The sequence below is a fragment of the Chiloscyllium plagiosum genome, unplaced genomic scaffold (assembly GCF_037043375.1).
Source record: "Chiloscyllium plagiosum isolate Xiang-an unplaced genomic scaffold, Cpla_swu_hap1 HiC_scaffold_42, whole genome shotgun sequence".
NCBI classification, from domain to species: domain Eukaryota; kingdom Metazoa; phylum Chordata; class Chondrichthyes; order Orectolobiformes; family Hemiscylliidae; genus Chiloscyllium; species Chiloscyllium plagiosum.
In genome coordinates, this window is record NW_028270180.1 from 24,131,794 (window position 1) to 24,149,795 (window position 18,002).

At 40.5% G+C, this 18,002-nt stretch overlaps 1 protein-coding gene and 1 long non-coding RNA gene across 4 annotated transcripts in view; one reads left to right on the plus strand and one right to left on the minus strand.

The window, feature by feature from the left end:
- Positions 1–1,569, plus strand: part of LOC148137566 (uncharacterized) — a 46,255-nt gene extending 44,686 nt beyond the window's left edge. The window contains exon 3 of the long non-coding RNA XR_015754154.1: positions 1,285–1,569. This is a non-coding gene — a long non-coding RNA (uncharacterized LOC148137566). The remainder of the gene's footprint in view (positions 1–1,284) is intronic.
- ptpn9a (protein tyrosine phosphatase non-receptor type 9a) overlaps positions 1,489–18,002 on the minus strand; it is a 240,778-nt gene continuing 224,264 nt past the window's right edge. For all 3 annotated transcript variants that reach the window (XM_087982140.1, XM_043680532.2, XM_043680534.2), the window contains one exon: positions 1,489–10,437. In XM_087982140.1, coding sequence (XP_087838266.1) covers positions 10,247–10,437 — 191 coding nt within the window. In that variant the 3' untranslated portion in view covers positions 1,489–10,246. The remainder of the gene's footprint in view (positions 10,438–18,002) is intronic.

Below are 18,002 nucleotides of genomic sequence, written 5' to 3' on the forward strand. Positions count from 1 at the left end.
CATTCAAACTTCCCGCATTATGAAAACACGAGGGAGAGACTTGGACTTGGTGCTGTTGCCTGGCTGGTGTGATCCAAGAGTAATTCTCAAGTGAAATGGAGACACTTCCACAACGCATCAATATGAAGCACCCACAACACTTTGGGAGAGGGCAGCAATGGAAGATTAAATCCTGAAGCTGTGAACAGCTCAGAGCTCAGCCTCCAGGCTCCTTTGATGCAGGCCTCCCCGAAGCTTCCTATTTAGCTGAGGAAATGTGTACAACTTCATAATAAAAATGTCACTAAATATTCCTGATCCCTCTATTAAAGCTAGTTTTCTTACGGGTGGATACCAGAGAGCCCAATGTGCTCACCAAAAATCCTTCCCCAAACCAACACTAACTAGAACAACTGGTCATTTTTGCAGTCTTTGTGTCCAGAATAACTTCAACTAACATCATACTGACCTTCCCCTATTAAGGTGCAACTATAACCATAATCTCTTCAATGTTTCTCCATTTGCGCAATGTGGAGTTTGTAGGAACAGATATATTCTTTGCAGAGCTCTGTGCTACATTTTAAGCCAATACATTCATTTAAAATATATTTGATCTGCAGTTTTCTTCCCAAAGGCTGAGACTTGTACAAGGATATTTCTCTCAAAACAACTGAAGTCAACGTCTCACAATGGGAGAACAGAAGCTTTACTCGCATCATTTCAGAAGATGCACTGAACAAGCTTGCATTTATATAGCACCTTTACATACTTGATGATGCTTTCACAGGAAGTCTGATCCATCAGGAAATTGTCTTACACATCCAGATGTTAGCTGACAAAAAAAACACACACCTGAAGGTTCAAAATAAAGTCAGTCTGAAGTCTATCGTCTTTGTTACTTGGTGCAGTTACTCAGCTCTTGAGATAGTTTACCAAGTGTTGACTCTCCAACTTTGACTTTCATTCCATAGGAATGAGTGGTGGTCCTTGAGTATACATTTATGAGGTAGTGTGTGTTGCACTGACACCAAGGGGATAGAGAATATCTGCTGGAAACTGTTCCACCTGGATATACATGGTCCAAAAAGCTGGGTGTGAGCTCACAGATTAAGTGCCTTCAAGGTCAAACGCCTGGCTTCCCATCACAAGGAGAGTCAGCACAACCCAAAAATAATCAGTAACTCTTCTGATTCAATATAACTTGGTGTAAACTCAGCTGCAGGGCCTGGCTGCCTCCTCTAAACAAAGCTTGCTTGATATTTCTGGGTGACTGATAACTCAAGTGCAAAATCTTTTTAATTGCAGGTTGGACTAGGAGGTGTTCCATCAAATGTTGATGGAAATAACCCAAAGGTCAAATCCAGGAGGAAAGACTTGCATTTATAAAGCACCTTTCACAACGTCAGAATGTCCTAAAGTGTGACGCAACTACCGAAGTACTATGGAAGGCAATGTTCATCCTCTGTAATATAGGAAATACATCCAAGTTATCCAATTGCAAGTCACCAATCATTTCAGTTGTAGTGAAATAAAATGGTTTATTGACTTAAAAAAATAATAAATAGTACATTACTTGAACAGCACTGGAAAAGAACAGGAATTAACAATATACGTAATGTAATAACAATCTTCACAAAGCATAATTTTGTCAGTTGAGTTACAATAAATATTTTTAAAGCACTTTAACTTATTATGGGCAGGTTGTTTTAACTACAGTTGACTAGTAATAGGCCCGTGTCTCAGCCACTGTGTCCTGTAACACAACTTTTCCAATGATTTGGAAACATTATACCTATGGTGGTCCCAATAACTTGACAACTTTTGCTGAAATTTGGCCACAGTATCAAAAGAAAAAAAGTGAGCATTCAACTGCTGCAGTGAACAAGATTACTGGGGTTTGGTGGTTCACACCCAGTAAAGGGGTTAACTGCAGAGGGCTCTGTGGGAATGCTACAGATTGGAACAAAACTGCTGTGTCAGTACCACATCAGTACTAAGTCTTTGAGCCCTGCTATACTTCTACACCACAATTGGTCTCATTTCATGTTTGGGCAATCATTGCACCAACAATTCAGTACAAATCTAACAGTGCAAGAGTAAATTTTGTTCCTTGTGAATCAAGTGAACAGTTGAACATAAAATATAAAAAATACACCAATTGTGGATGATGTCACAACATAGTTATCAACAAACAACCTGATCTGAATAGGAATTTCCAAATTCCACAGTTAAAGGAGCATGGTCTTTGAGAATACAGGAAGTATTCGGCAAATTGTTTTGCTTGTAGAAAGACATCAGCTAAACTAATTTGTGGGTCAGGTTTGTCATGTTGCTCATCTCAGAATATGTGCTAAGAACAATACTTTGATATGTTCTGAATATTCGCAATATTTCAATCAAACTACTGTCAAATCAACAATGACTTGCATTAATGTTCAGAACAACATCGGAGCAATATCAATATTCCTGGACTAAATGAACAAAGAATCAACTCATCAGTGCACAGGGGCAAGATGAAATCTGCTTAAATTCACATTCTTGAGAATATTAAACTCAGCAGAAGGGGCAGTTAGCATTGCACCTGCAAGGTTGAGGGGGGAGCAGAGAGCTGTGCTCTAAACGAGAAGCTTGATCAGATCATTAAGGAAAAAAAAAGACACTTGCCCTAGGCTGGTAAATTGGCAACTAGGCACTCACCAAAAGGACAATGAGAAAAGTTTAGAAAGTGATTTTAATTCAAAGACTCTTACGAAATAGATTGTCCTTCCAAAAACAGTAGTGGAAACAGAACTGGTAACACCCTTTACAAAATAAATTGATTAAAAAAATGGAAAACACGAGTTTAAAGGACAGCTGGAAATGAACAAAGGAATGAGACCAAATGGACCTGATAGGGAGAAATTCCACTGTTTTGTTGGTTCTATCTCAAATCCTTGGCACATACCAGTGTTAGCTTCAAGCAGCACCTCTTGCAAACAGTGGGGTATTTCACAGACTGATTTAAAAGTCCATCCTGTTGTTTGAAACATCTTTAAAATAACAACTGGCAAGTCTGGACTTTGGCAGACAAACATTAGATATTTTGTTCCCACCTCCTGGTGTTTTCTAGAATAAAACACGATGACTGGGGTCCGGATGACATGCATTGTTGAGAAAACAATACATCCCTTGTCCCTTAGCCTGGGTGGGAAGTGAAGACAAGAAAATGTGTTTTTGATACAGACCCAGCCTGAACTTTATTTAATTAATCCAGGTTTCTGCATTCCAGCATCATCTTCAAAGCATGTTGCTGGAAGAGTTTTGTTCTGTACCATTTTGTCACTGTTAATTCCAAGTGCAAATAAAATAAAGATCACACTGCCCTATTGAGCAAAATGGCACAAGCATATGGACAGGTGAAGAGGTTCAAAATGGCTACTATATCTAGATTCTGTTTAGAAACCACTCATGAAGATAAACTTCTGGAATAAGCACAATGTCATGGAGGAGTAGTTCAAAAAGCAGTTGAGCGCTATGGCAATTGGTTTTAGACGTTCTTTGGGATGATCGGTTAGATGGTTTGAATTGCTTCCCTGATCTATACCATACTTTGCGATTAAGCAGTATATTTGCTCCATGAATCTACTACAATCTCAACTTGTAATAAATTACAAGAACTAAAGGCTTAGCAGTTTCTTAACGATTGTCAAGTACTCACCCATATAGTTATTGCAGGTGTTAAGGCAAACACACTTCAAATACTTAAACTCTGGGCACGAGTTACATGTTAGCATAATAGATTTACTCTAACACCCTCTAGCAGTGGCCAGTTTTGGAGTTGGAAAATCGCTGGTCACAATGAGCACACTTGTCAAAAGCAGAGCTCTAAATCTCACTGGCATCAAAAGCTGTATTATCAACCTTTAATCCTGAAGGAAACATGATGAAGAAAATACCATGTAGACAAATAGATGCATGCACACAGAATAGACATTTTTAAAAACCTGGCATTTATTTAGCACCCTAATCTCAAAGCACTTTACAGCCAATGAAGGACGTGTAGTCACTGTAGTAAAATAGGGAAGATAATAGCCTATTTGTATTTTTTTCAAATTCATTTGTGAGACTTGGGCGTTGCTGGCTGGCCATCATTGATAGCCCTTGAGAAGGTGGTGATGAGCTGCCCTCTTGAATCACTGCAGTCCACTTGTTGTGGGTTGCATAGCAAGTCTCCACAAAGGTCAATGTGTTAATGACCAGACAATCTGTTTCAGAAATGTTGGTTGAGGAATAAATGGTGGCACACACACGTACACATCTATAAAGTGGAAAAGCCATTCTCCAGTATTTTGTTCTCAGCCTATTTTGAGCGGCATGTAGAGACAGTCCCTTTATATCCAAATTATTTATATCAAACTGTTTTATTTTGTTACCTTAATTTGACAACTAGCGACTATCCTCAGTTGAGGTGGGATGAGAATTTGGAAATAAAAATGTTGAGAAGTAGGGTCTTTATGGGGTTGGAATGGCTGCAAGACACAGTACAGGTGATCAAGGATTAGGGCTAAGTTGGTCCTTGCTGACAATCCGATGTCTAGGTCTGGAAAATGTGCAGTGTTACAGTGCATCAGCCTGACATATTGATGGAATGAGGAGAGATAGATCCATTACTGGAAACTGGGGATTATTAGCAAAGCAGCACAGAAGATATTGTTGACTGTTCCCCCAGGCAGCACATATTCAAGCAATAACCTGTGAACGGACACTCAGTTTTTGTTTTACCAGTGCCATCTGACACTGGATTTCATTCCAACCTTAGCCAAAACGTGAATAAAAGAGCTGAACTCCAAATATGATGTGTGTCCAGACAACATTTAACAACGTGACATCAAGAAATTCAGTAAAATTGAAGCCATGGGAATTTTGGGGAAAATTGTCCACTGTTTGGAATCATACCTAGCACAAAAGACAACAGCTGCTGTTGCTGGAAGTCAACTATTTCAACTCCAGGCCATCTCCGCTGGAGTTTTTCAGGGTAGTGCCCTAGGCTTAACCATCTTCAGTTGCTTTATCAACAGACTTCTACCTATTGTAAGTTCAGAAGTGGGAATATTCACTGCTGAATGCAATGTTTAGCAAAACCAGCAACTCGTCAGAGAAGGAAGGAATCTGCAAGAAGCAAGACCTGGACAACATGAAGGCTTCAGCTGATAAATTGCTCTTGTACCCGAGTACCAGAAATGACCACCTTCAACAACAGGGAATCTAATCGTCTCCTCCTAAAGTTCAAGAAATTGCTGAATTTACCAGCCTGGACACTGGGTTACCACTGACCAGAAACTGAACTAGCCATACAAATATATGGTTACAAGAACAGGTCAGAGGCTGGGAATCTCTGACCAGTAATTCACCTCCTGACTCCTCAAAGCCTGGTGCTATCTATAGATATGGCAGGAGTGCAAAGAATACTCCATACTTCCCTGAATGAGTACATCTCCAACAATATTCAAGAAGAGCAATACTATCCAGGACAAAATATTGATTAGCATACCATTCATTAACTTAAATATTCGCTTTCTCCTCAATACAGTAGCAGCAATATAACTAAATACAAGATTCATTGCAACATCTAGCTAAACTTTCTGCACCTTCCAAAGCAATGACCACCATAACTTTGATGGACAAGACCAAGAGATGTAAAAGCTCATCACCACATACAAGTTCGTTTGGAAATATATCACCATTCCTTCAGTGTTGCTGAATCAAATTCTTGGTTTTCAGTAATTTGGTTGGAAGTATGAGGGTGATGAGTCTATATGTTGGGGAGAAACCTGCTGATAAAACCAAAATGACTAGTTTATTTGTGCTGTGGAACTCTAAGGTCTAACACACTTTTGTTACCAGTATAGTGTTCAATTCTAAGCCTGAACACATTCATCTTAGTTTAATGTCAGCTCGTCTAATCAAACTCATGTTTTCCCCCTTGTTTGTTTTCACCTTTACAACATCGGGAAGTATAGCCTGAGATGACCACATGCAATTTCCCAACAATACATGTCGACTCAGTCACATTATTGCTCAAATGATCCAAAGGACTGCAAAAACATTACTGTCAGCTTATAGAAGGAGAGCACACAATGGGAAGGAGTTTTACTCCTCAATTCTGTGACCAATGTTTTATTCTCCTAAGTAGTCAGGTAACATTTTTCCACATTCATATGCCATTCTAGGCTGCAACTCATTGTTCTGGAAATCAGGGTTGATGCAGGAACAGGATCAAAACCAAAAAACCACTTGTCTGAGATATACATAACGGCCCATGCGTGCAATGAAGTGTCAACTAATAATATGATCTATGCCTACCAATGTACATTAGCCAGTATTGTTAGTGAGGCCAAATTGGGACTATTAGTTACCATGAAATAAAACAAGGTTTATCCCTTCCTCCTGAAAAGCCCATACAATTCAATTGTTTACATGATGGGTTATGATATCACAAATTTTCCCTCATCATTTGGGTGGCTGATGTACACTCAATTCCAGATTTGCTTCTTATGGAGTATTAAGTTCAGCATTTTCTTTTTGGATCAAAGAAATCTAAGTACTATACAATAAAGAGAGTTTCCACTTTGAGTGCTGCTGTACACATAGTAACAATAACTCATAATTAGTTCATGCTCCTCACTCAGAAGCTGAGCAGCAATGATCAATTAAACAATGTTCAAGCTGGTAAGGAAGAAAACCTCTGAACTCAGCGAGTGGAATAGCTTTCGCGGTAAAGTTGCAGAGTCAAATACTTGTACAACAGGAATGCTCAAACTTGCAGTCCTTGTTGGTCATGAATCCTGGGGGCACCACATAAGGTTTTAATCTCTGTTCCCAGTCATTTGTGTACATGTGAGCAACTAAGGATTTATCCAGCAGTGAGGAACATTCAAATATTCAATTCCAAACTCCAAAAAATTAAAACAGATCAGCAAATGAGATGCACAAGTGAGAACACGCAATCTCCGTACAAGTCATTTAGATATTGGCAACATTAAGAGGTTGCAGTTCAGGTACTGCTGTTACAGGAGAGTGCAAAATGTAGATTAATGCTATATAGGTTATGTTGAAATACTTCAATATTATTTAATGAAAGCTACAGCCAGTGTGAGTCCAAAGAAATTTAAGAGATCCACATACACAGGCCTCTACAATATAAACAACAGATACAAAAGAAAATTAGAAAGGCTAATGGAATGCTGCCTTTATATTCAGCAACGTAGGATATAAAGTGGATGAAACTTTGCTTGAGGTATACAAAGACCCACACTTTAGTATGTGTGCAGTTTCAGACATTCTGCCTTAAATAGGATATATTAATCTTGGAACTGTACAGGCACCCAAAACACTCAGGGTTAAATTATGGGAAGAAATTACATGAAATCGGAATACTGAAAGGTAAAGGATGATTTTACAAGAGATTGCAAGGGTAGATAGTGTACTTATTTTGTGCTGATAGGCCGAGTCTAGATCAAAGGACATAACTTTAAAATCAGAGCCAGGCAATTCAGGAGAAAGAGGGAGTTAATGTTTTGAGTTCACTATGACTCTTCTTAAAACTTTTCAGAAGTTATAAAACAGATTTTTGCACTAAAGGTGGTAGTAGTCTGGAAATCTCTTCCAACATGAAGCAGTTGACTGCATCTTAAAAAATCATTTTAAATCTAATATCGCTAGATTTTTGCTGACCAATGCCATTAAGGGACATAAACCAAGGCAAGTGAATGGAGTTAGGATACAGATCAGCCATAATCTTACTGAATGGCAGCCTAATGTTCCAACGTTGAGGACAATGAGTAATGAGAAAAATAGCCGTTTGTTCCCTTTTTGCTCTTTGAGGTTCTTAAAAGTAAAATTGTACTGTTTCATGCAAAAATCTAAAATATTTTGCAGCAGAAATTTGAGCGAGGGAACTAGCTTCTTCCTCACAACCAATGGGTTTACAACAAATCAACCTACTGAAAATCCCTCAAGTAAAAGTTCAATCAGAACTCAATGTTTTCACTTGCGAGTCAGAAGCACAACTTCTATTTTGGGATATCCTTGGAATCAAGAATGATAACAGCCCATTTAGGTGGGAGTGATGGAGAGTACTGATGCAAGGCTGAACCTAAACGCTCACTGAATTGTGAATTAGTACAGGACAATTCTCCAAAGGAAATTAGGACCCATTTTGTATGACACATATCAGTTAAGTCAAGATCATCCAAGAATATCCATGACATTGTTGTATTAAGGCAATAAATGACACAATAGAATTAAACCATTAATTTTAACTATTTTGGCTTACAATTCACTAGTTCACATATAAACTTACAATTCCGAAAGTCATACCATCTATCAATTTCAGTCCTGTTACAATGACCCCTTATAAACCTGTGTGTGAAAATCAATACAATGTAACAGGAAAACCATTAAAGGCTGTGATGGCTGTTTTTGCTGAACATCTCTCCCCCCCCCCACACCCCAACACACCTGAAAACCAATCTCCTCAAAGTCAAGAGTTTGCTCCATTGCCTTTGTTCTTCCCGACACAAACTAAACAGTGAAAACTGAATAACAAACAGACAAGAAAATGCACTGCATGTGTAAAGTAGCACAACATAAATATTGCCCTCAAATTTCAAAGGATGCAGAGAGATTTGATCAGTGTTGCAAAATATAATTCATTTGAAAGGTACTGTGCGGTAAATGAAAGCACTTGTTATTTCTCTGAAAACTATACACAGTGAAAAATATTGAGCACTCCTATCATGGAATTCATCCTAGATTCCCCTCACAGGGCTCTAATGGTGTGATCACTTCACCATGAGGAGTGGACTGCTTGCTGTCAGCTGACAATTATCTCTATGGTTGCATCAACCTGAAGGGTTTATACTTGCCTCACAGGTTTATCCATCTCTCAAGGATTATTTCCACATTCTGCCCTTTGGAAAGGAACACAAAAACAAGCCAAGAATTCATGATTGTTGAAAGCAATGACACGACTCAAAGATTACAGAGAAATGTCATCCATCATAATGGAAATCCTGAAGCTAAGAAATTTGGGCAGGTGCAGAAAATGACCCAACAGTATGCACATAAATGTATTCAAAATACAGGACTTGTTCTGTCATTTGTTCATGGCGTTAAGTCATGCTGCAATAAATTTACAATGCCACAGAAATTTCTGACATATAGCAAAGTTCAGATCAGACTGGCTGCTTCAGGTTGATGTATATGGAGATCTTACATTAAGGGTCAACAGAGGCAGTGACAAGCAAGAGGATTGCCGAGCTGTGTAAACTCCTCTGTTCTCAAGTTCAGCTTGAACAAAGCCTTTGGGAGACAGGTGGAGTTGCAGATTTTCAAAGCAGTTTGGGTAACCATTATGGTTTTATAACCTTAATTAAATCAAATCCAACTGAGAGAAATGGAAAAAAGAAAGAGATGGAGAAAGATAAAGGGAAGAAAAATAAGTTCCCCTGAGAGAAAGGTTAAGTTTTGAATAACACTTTGGCTGCATGCACTACAGCCCCAATTACGAATAAAAGGCAAGAAGGCACAAAGAGTAAACTCATCTCACAGGCACGGACATCAGTGACAAATACACAGCTCGGCTGATGACATTTCATTCCCCAGCTTGTCTTTGTCAATGAGACTGACACGAGAACTGCCTCCATGGTCAAGAGTCCGTCTGGCGCTCCCAATGTTAATCATGGCCCGAGGTAACAGAAGTACAACTTGGTGCTTTCTGCTATCCCTCAGATGATGCTTGAGGTAATTTTTTTGTTGTTATTTTCTTTTTATATGCATTAACAAGTTTCTTTTTCAGAAAAAGGAGGAAGTCTGGTCCACAGACGACACGTTACAGAACTTCAATTTCCAGCCACATGGTGTCTAAAGGTTGTGGTTTCAGTCTTTGCAAAAATGATCGCCTTCATTTATCATTGACCACTCATGTCTCCTGTACCGTAGATTTTATTTCTAATGCTACATTATTGGAATAAGTGAATTGTAACATATTTTCTTCAGGAAATGTCTATATGCTCCATGAAGATGGCTACTGGTACGATGGCATTAAACCATTGTAAAATAAGTTCTATCCAAGTAGTTAAGGCTAGTACTAATTCTAGGATCTTGTACAATCACAAAAGGTGGACGTCTACAGATGTACGAGGAGTATATTAGTAGAGCTCATCTGCATGTGTGCAGAAGTGGTATATAATCTATGTTGGGGAGAGGGGAGGAGGAGATTCTCTCGTTAATGATTGGCTGACAGTAGGTTTTTCCTCTGAGCATGCTCGATAATTGCTGTGTAACAGAAGTAGTACTGGTCAGGAGTCTGGATGCTGAAGGCTCGTTGCGTTCGCATCCTTCGGACGGTTTGGTATATGTTGAGAGTACCCACATCTTCCAGCTGAGAAAGGCATATATCCAAAGTGCACAGAGTGCCTGGAGAGTTAAAAATAAGCAGCATAAGTATGGGTCTGAACAAAACACATTTAACAAGCCCAATTAGCCAGTCACTGAATTTAGCAAAAATTTACATTTATACAGTGAATTTCTATCAAATAAATCTGACAAGAACAATAGAGCACATTTCAAGCTGCAACTGTACATATGTTTGATATTTATAACAGCCCTTTATCTACAGGTCTACTGTGAGAAATTACTCCTCAGCATTCTCTCCAAACCCAAATCCAGATCTGTCCCACCGAGCCCAGTATACTTAGAAGTAACAGAAAGGGTTGAAGAGGACCATATTGTGCAATTTGTATACATGGAATTTTGAAAGAAACTTGACAACGTACTAAATAATAGACTTGCTAGCAAAGTTCAAATCCACTGGATCAAAATGACAATGGCAACATGAATACCAAATTGAGCAAAGGACCGAAGCAGAGAATAGAGGTGAAAGGTTGTTTTGCAGGTTAGGGACAGGGTTACAGTGCTGGAGCCCCAGGTTTGGAATTAGAAATACTGTGCTTTTTGATGTATGTTAATAACCTGACTGGCATTTATATGTATAGCATTATTTCAAAGTTTGTATTTGATGTGAAATTCAAATGTAGCAACAATGAGGACAAGAACAAACTCAGGAAGTATACAGTTTGATGAAATGGACAGATCCCTTTGAAATATGAATTGAATGCAGAGAAGTATTGAACATTATATTTTAATTGGAGCGATAAAGACATGCAACATAAACCACATGGTACAATGTTAAAGTGGGGGTCACGGGGGAGGGGGAGGGGGGGAAAGAGAAAAGAAAAACATGTAGGTTCATGTTCACAGAAGTTTGAATGTGGCAGGACAAGTTGGGATGCGTATGGTTCCTTTATTAATAGAATACAAAAGCAAATATATTATGCTAAACGTTTATAAAATATTGGTGCAAGTGTTCAAGTCTGGGCACCACACTTTAATAATCACTCCAAGTCCGTAGGCAGCATGCAGAAGGTTTGTCAGAATATTGTAAGAGACAGGGATTGACAAAGATGGAGACTGAAGACATCGCTGTTATTCTCTTTAAAACAGACAGTTAAGAGGAGATTTGGTATAGGTGTTCAAGATCATGACTAGTTTTGACAGAGTAAATAAAAACAAGCTATTTCCAACAGAGAAGTGGGAACCGGGGAATGGAGTCTACAGTAATGGGCAAATAAATCGGGGTAACATGAGGAAAGATTTCTTCAAACACCAAGTTGTTGCCATCTAGAATCAACAGTCTGAAAGGATAATGGAAGTAGATTTGATAATCTTCAAAGGAGAATTGAATAAGTACTTTGCGGAAAATATTTAAAGAGCTGAGAGGAAACAGCAGGGCTTTGTGAGTAGAGATTTAGAAGGCCAAGTAGCTTTACTAAAACTAAATATTGACTTGATCTTAGGTGTGAGTCTGTTCCTATCCTCCTCATTGATTCCTTTGTATGGTAAAACAAAGCTACACTTTAAATTAAGTACAGTATATCCTTGTGCTAAAAAGAACTTAAACTGAGGAGACTGAACAGTCGGAAGCTGCTTAACCATTCTTCACCAGGTAATGACAAGATATGCCCATCTATCTCAGTCCAACTGAAACTGAGACCTGCATTATCTAAGCTTTGTTACTGGTATATTCTTCAAATTCCCTCTTGCGCAGTCTTCAACCTTGTCCCTTTTGCAAAGCTGAGCTTACCCAAACTCCAATGTTGCATCCTAGCTCAAACCAAGTCACCTCACTCATCACTCGGAGCTTAATGACTTATATTAGCTACTGGTCTAATAACAGAATGGTTACATCATTAACATGTGCATTCTCATATCACTCCAGTGTTGCTCCTCTCTGAATCTCTTCAATGCATCTCTAGCACAAGCCTCAAAGGGAAACCTATGTTCCTGGAATGGTCTCCTGTACAACTTCATTGGCAGCTACGTCTTCAGTTTTCTCTGCCCTAAGCTCTGAAATTGTTCACTAAATTTCTGCACGTCTTCCATTCTTTAAGGGAGCTCCTTGAAACCTAGCCATTTGACCAAATATTTGATCATTTGACCTAACATCTCCTGATATAGCATAATGTTAAATGTTGTCTGGTAGCATTCTTGTTGGGATATTTTGCTCTGTTGAGGGTGATATATAATTGAAAATTGTGTTACTAACTGGTAACCATTTACACTTGTTGTAAAATGTACAGCTATGGTTAAGCTACAAGTTGGAACTGATTTTCCTCCATGGATGAATGGCCCTTAGAGTTGGGCTCCCAATCCTTAGAACACAGGACAAATAATTATGGCTGCTGCCCGGTTCAGTTATGTGGTTCCCTTTACACAATCCTTCCTTGGCCTCAAATCAGTGGGAAGGAATGGATTGCTCTGATGCCCCTCCCACAGTGATGGTCACACTGCACACAGAATGTACTTGGGCCCAGTTCACTGTGAGGTTAAGTGCTGCCTCACAGCACCAGGGACCCGCTTCGATTCCAATCTCAGGTGACTGTGGAGTTTGTACATTCTCCCAGTGTCCACGTGGGTTTCCTCTGGGTGCTCCGGTTCCCTCCCTCAGTCCAAAGACGTGCAGGTTAGTGTCCAGGGTTGTGCAGACTACGTGGGTTAGCCATGAGAAATGCATGGTTACAGGAATAGGGTAGAGGAGGTGGGTCTGGGTGGCACGCCCTTTGGAGGGTTGGTGCGGACTTGATGGGCTGAATGGCCTGCTTCCACATGGTAGGGAATCTACAAAATCAATCAAATAGGAACTCCAATTAGAAGACCAGCAAATGGAGAAGGCAGGCCACTTTGTAATTGGAAAGCCCAGTGTCTTCAAGGTTAGGGGCTGAAAAGTAAACCTGCTTCATCAGAAGAATGCTAGACAGGCTTGGTGGCACTCAGCCCATGAGGAGGCCAGATACATAGCACAACAATGATTCAAAACCATGTTCTGCACCTCCAAAAATAGAAAGCAGCTTCATCATTGGATCCTCCAACCCCTACCTGCTGTTAATATTGGGCACAGGCCACAGAATCTTTGAGAAGGGAATGAAGGGTGGCACGGTGGCACAGTGGTTAGCACTGCTGCCTCACAGCGCCAGAGACCCGGGTTCAATTCCCACCTCAGGCGACTGACTGTGTGGAGTTTGCACAATCTCCCCGTGTCTGCGTGGGTTTCCTCCGGGTGCTCCGGTTTCCTCCCACAGTCCAAAGATGTGCAGGTCAGGTGAATTGGCCATGCTAAATTGCCCGTAGCGTTAGGTAAGGGTAAATGTAGGGGTATGGGTGGGTTGCGCTTCGGTGGGGCGGTGTGGACTTGTTGGGCCGAAGGGCCTGTTTCCACACTGTAAGTAATCTAATCTAATCTAATCTAATAACAGAAGCAACCTGGAGCTCCCACTCGTTCTGCTTCTTGCACCTTCTTCAATGGCATCTCCAGCAAGACCACCTCGGTCAGACGCCCTGGAGCAGAACCAGCCCTACATAAGAGGGCAAGCCCAAATTGAAAGACTGAGGAGAAGCCTATCCCAGTCCTATTGAATGGGTATTACCAGTCCTTTCAGATAAACAGTTCAAATGCAATGGTGGGAACCTGTGGATTGGGTCTAGCAGATCCACAAAAGGACATGGCAAAAGTAAATAGCTAGCATGAATTTGAGACTGTTTACTGCAGAATCCTGTGAAGAGATTGTCAGAGTTTAATTGCAAATTGGTCAAGGTTAGTCAGGGGATATTTATCTAACCTTTCACTTTTTCAACAAACTGGTGATAGTGTAACCTGAGGGTCACAATACCTCAGGTGGGAACTGAACCCAGGCTACTGGCTTCACTCGACATTGCAACCTAGCTGTCCAACTGAGCTAATCAATCGATAGCACCCTTCATAACCTCAGGACACCCTCAAGTAGTATACAAGCAATTGAATATTTCTGACCTGTAATCACATGATACCAATGTAGGAAACCCAGCAGCAAATTTGCAGGCAGCAAGTTTATACATTTGAACAACACAATAATGACTACATTATCTATTTTCATGATATTAATGGAAGGGATAAATATTGACCAGGCCACCAGAGATAGTACATCTGCGTTTCTTTGAGAAATTTATAAGATTTCTTATGTCCAGCTTTCTGCATTTATATCTACCAGTGCAGTACCTCTGATAGCCCACAGTACTGGAGTGCCTGTCTAGATTGCAAAGCACAAAGCTTTGGAGGGGGATAACAACTTTTTCACTCAGAGGCAAGAGCAATACAAGAGTTAAGGTTGACACAATAGGTTTGAGAAACTGCAGTTTTGAAAATAAAAATTTCTTCATGCATGATCAAAATCTACCAATAGACGATAAAAATACTAACAGTCAAAACCTGCTCAGTAACAACTCAATGTCAAATTCAGAGCCAGCGCCACTCAGTTCCTGAACACATGGCAGTTTTGGTCCAAACATGGTCACCAGAGACAAAGTCCGTGGGAATTGGCAAAAAATCTCTGCTGGGTGGAGTCATTCTGTGCACAAAGAAAGATGACTGTGGTTGAAGGTCAAATATCTCACTTCAGGACATCTCTGCAGGAATTCCTCATGGTAGTGTCCTAGACCCAACCATCTTCAGCTGCTTCACCAATGACCTTCCCTCCATCATAAGGTCAGACGTGGAGATGTCCATTAATAATTGGTGAACGTTGCACATTCACAATTCCTCAATATCCTGGCTGATCTTCTACCTCAATAGCATATTTCTGCTTTCTCTCCATATCTCTTGATGCCTTTAATGTCTAAAAGCGTTCCAATTTTTTTGCCGAATATTCTCAGTGACCTGGCCTCCATAGCCTCTTGTGGTATGAAATAAGTTAACTACCCTCTGAGCAGAGAAATGTGTTTTCATCTCAATCCTAAATGACATATTCCACTTCCTGAGAATGTGACTCCTGGTTCTCAATTCCAAAACCAGGAAACATCCTTCCTGCATGTATAAAGTCAAAAATCACACAACATCAGGTTATATTCCAACAGGTTTAATTGGAAGCACGAGCTTTCGGAGCACTGCTCCTTCATCAGGTTGTTGTGGAGTATAAGATTCCTACATGTAGTCTGTCTAGCCTAGTTAGAATTTTATATGCTTTAATCAGATCCTCTCTCATTCTTCTAATCTCGGGTGAAATCAGGCACAGTTGAACCAAATTCTCTTCATAGAGTTCTGCCATTCTTGGCATCAGCCTACTGAACGTTCACTGCACTCCCTCTGAGGAAAGAGAGGAACTAAACCTGCACACAATGAGTTCTGAAAGGTTAACTCTGCTTTCTCTCCACAGATACTACCAGACCTGTTTCTGCAGAAATTTCTGTTTCAATTTCATAGTCTACAGAATTTTGAAAGATGACCACCAAAGTATCCAATATTTCCAGGGTCACTTCAGTATTCTGGAATGCACATCAACAAGCCCTGAGGATTTGGAGTCATGGAGTCCTACAGCACAGAGACAAGTCCTTTGGCCCAAACTGGTCCAAGCCGGCCATAATGTCTGTTCATGCTAACCTTATTTTCCTGCACCTGGCCCATATCCTTCTAATCCTTTCCTATCCACGTATTTGTCTAAATGTCTTTTAAATGTTGGTAATGTAACCACCTCAACCAATTCTACTAGCAGCTCATTTCATATGCGTACCATCCTCTGTGTAAAAAAGTTGCCTCTCAGGTTTCCTTTTATATTCTCCCCTCTATCTTTAAACTGATGTCCTCTAGTCCTCGATTCTCCAGCACTGGAAAAAAAAACTGAGTGCATTCACCCTATCCATGCCACTCATGATCTTAATGATGTGGAGGTGCAGTGTTGGTCTGGGGTGTACATAGTTAAAAATCATACACTAGGTTGTAGTCCAACAGGTTTATTTGGATCTTACATGCCTCTATAAGATCCCCCCCCGCCTTCAGTCTCCTATGGTCTAAAGAAAAAGGTTCTAGCTTGTCCAACCTCTCCCTATAACTCAGACCATTGAGTCCAGGCAACATCCTTGTAAATTTCTCCTGCACTCTTTCCAGTTTAGTAACATCCTTCCGATAGCAAGGTGACTGAACACAATAGTTCAAGTATGACCTCACCAACATACTGTATAACTGCAACATAACTTCCTAACTTCTAAACTCAATGCCCTGTGCCAAAAGCCTTCTTCACTGCCCTGTCTACTGTGACTCCACTTTCAGGGAACTGTGAACCTGAACTCCAAGTCCCTCCATTCCACTACACTCCTGAAGGCCCTACCATTCACCATGAAACTTCTACCTTGATTTGACTCCCAAAATGCAAGACCTCACACTTATCTATATTAAACTCCATTTTGCCTTTTCTCAGCCCACTTGCCGGGATGATCCAGGTCCTGCTGCAATTTCTGATAACCCTTCCTCACTGTCCACGATACCGCCTATTTTAGTGTCATCAGCAAACCTACTAATCACGCCTTGTACATTCTCATCCAAATCATTCATATCAATAGCAGTGGCTCAGTGGTTAGCACTGCTGCCTCACAGCACCAGGGACCTGGATTCCTTTCTAGCCTCGGGTGACTGTGTGTGGCTTTTGCACATTCTCCCTGCGTCTGCGTGGGTTTCCTCTGGGTGCTCCGGTTCCTCCCGCAGTCCAAAGATGTGCAGGCTGGGTGAAATGGCCTTTCTAAATTGCCCATAATATTCAGGGGATGTGTAGGTTAGGTGCATTAGTCAGGGGAAATGTAATAGGGTAGGGGAATAGATTTGGGTGGAATATCCTTCGGAGGATTGGTGTGGACTTGTTGGGCCAAATGGCCTGTTTCTACACTGTAGGGGTGCCATCTATAACAAACAGCAAGGGGCCCAGCACCGACCCCTGAGGCACTCCACTAGACACAGGCCTATAGTTCAACAAGCATCCTTCCACTATTATCCTCTGCTTCCTATCATCAAGCCAATTTTGTATCCAATTTGCCAGCTCCCCCTGGATTCCATGCGATCTAATCTTCCAGAGTAGCCTACCATGTGGAACCTTATGAAAGGCCTTACTGAAATCCATTTAGACTACGTCTACCACCCTGGTCTCGTCAACCTTCCTGGTCACTTCATCAAAGAACTCTAATAAATTTGAGAGACATGAGCTCCCACTCACAAAGCCACTACTCCTAATCAAACCCTGTCTTTCCAAATGCATGTACATCATATTCCTCAGAATTTTCTCAAGTAACTTACCCACCGCAGAGTTTCCAGGCTTTTCTTTGCAGCCCTTCTTGAACAATGACACATTTGCTACCCTCCAGTTTTCCAGGACCCCATCTTCGTCAGCCTTTAACCCATTACAATTCTCCAGTACCCTCTTTGTACTAATATTGATTTCTTCCAATTCCTCCCTCTCACTTTGGTTCCCTAACATTTCTGGGAAATATTTCAACAGACACAAGATACAAGTTTAATTCTTCTGCCATTTCTTTGTTCCCCTTGACTGTAATTTCCTCTTGACTGTAAGGGACTACATTTGTTTTCACTGATCATTTTCTCTTCAGATACTTACTGAAGCTTCTAAAGA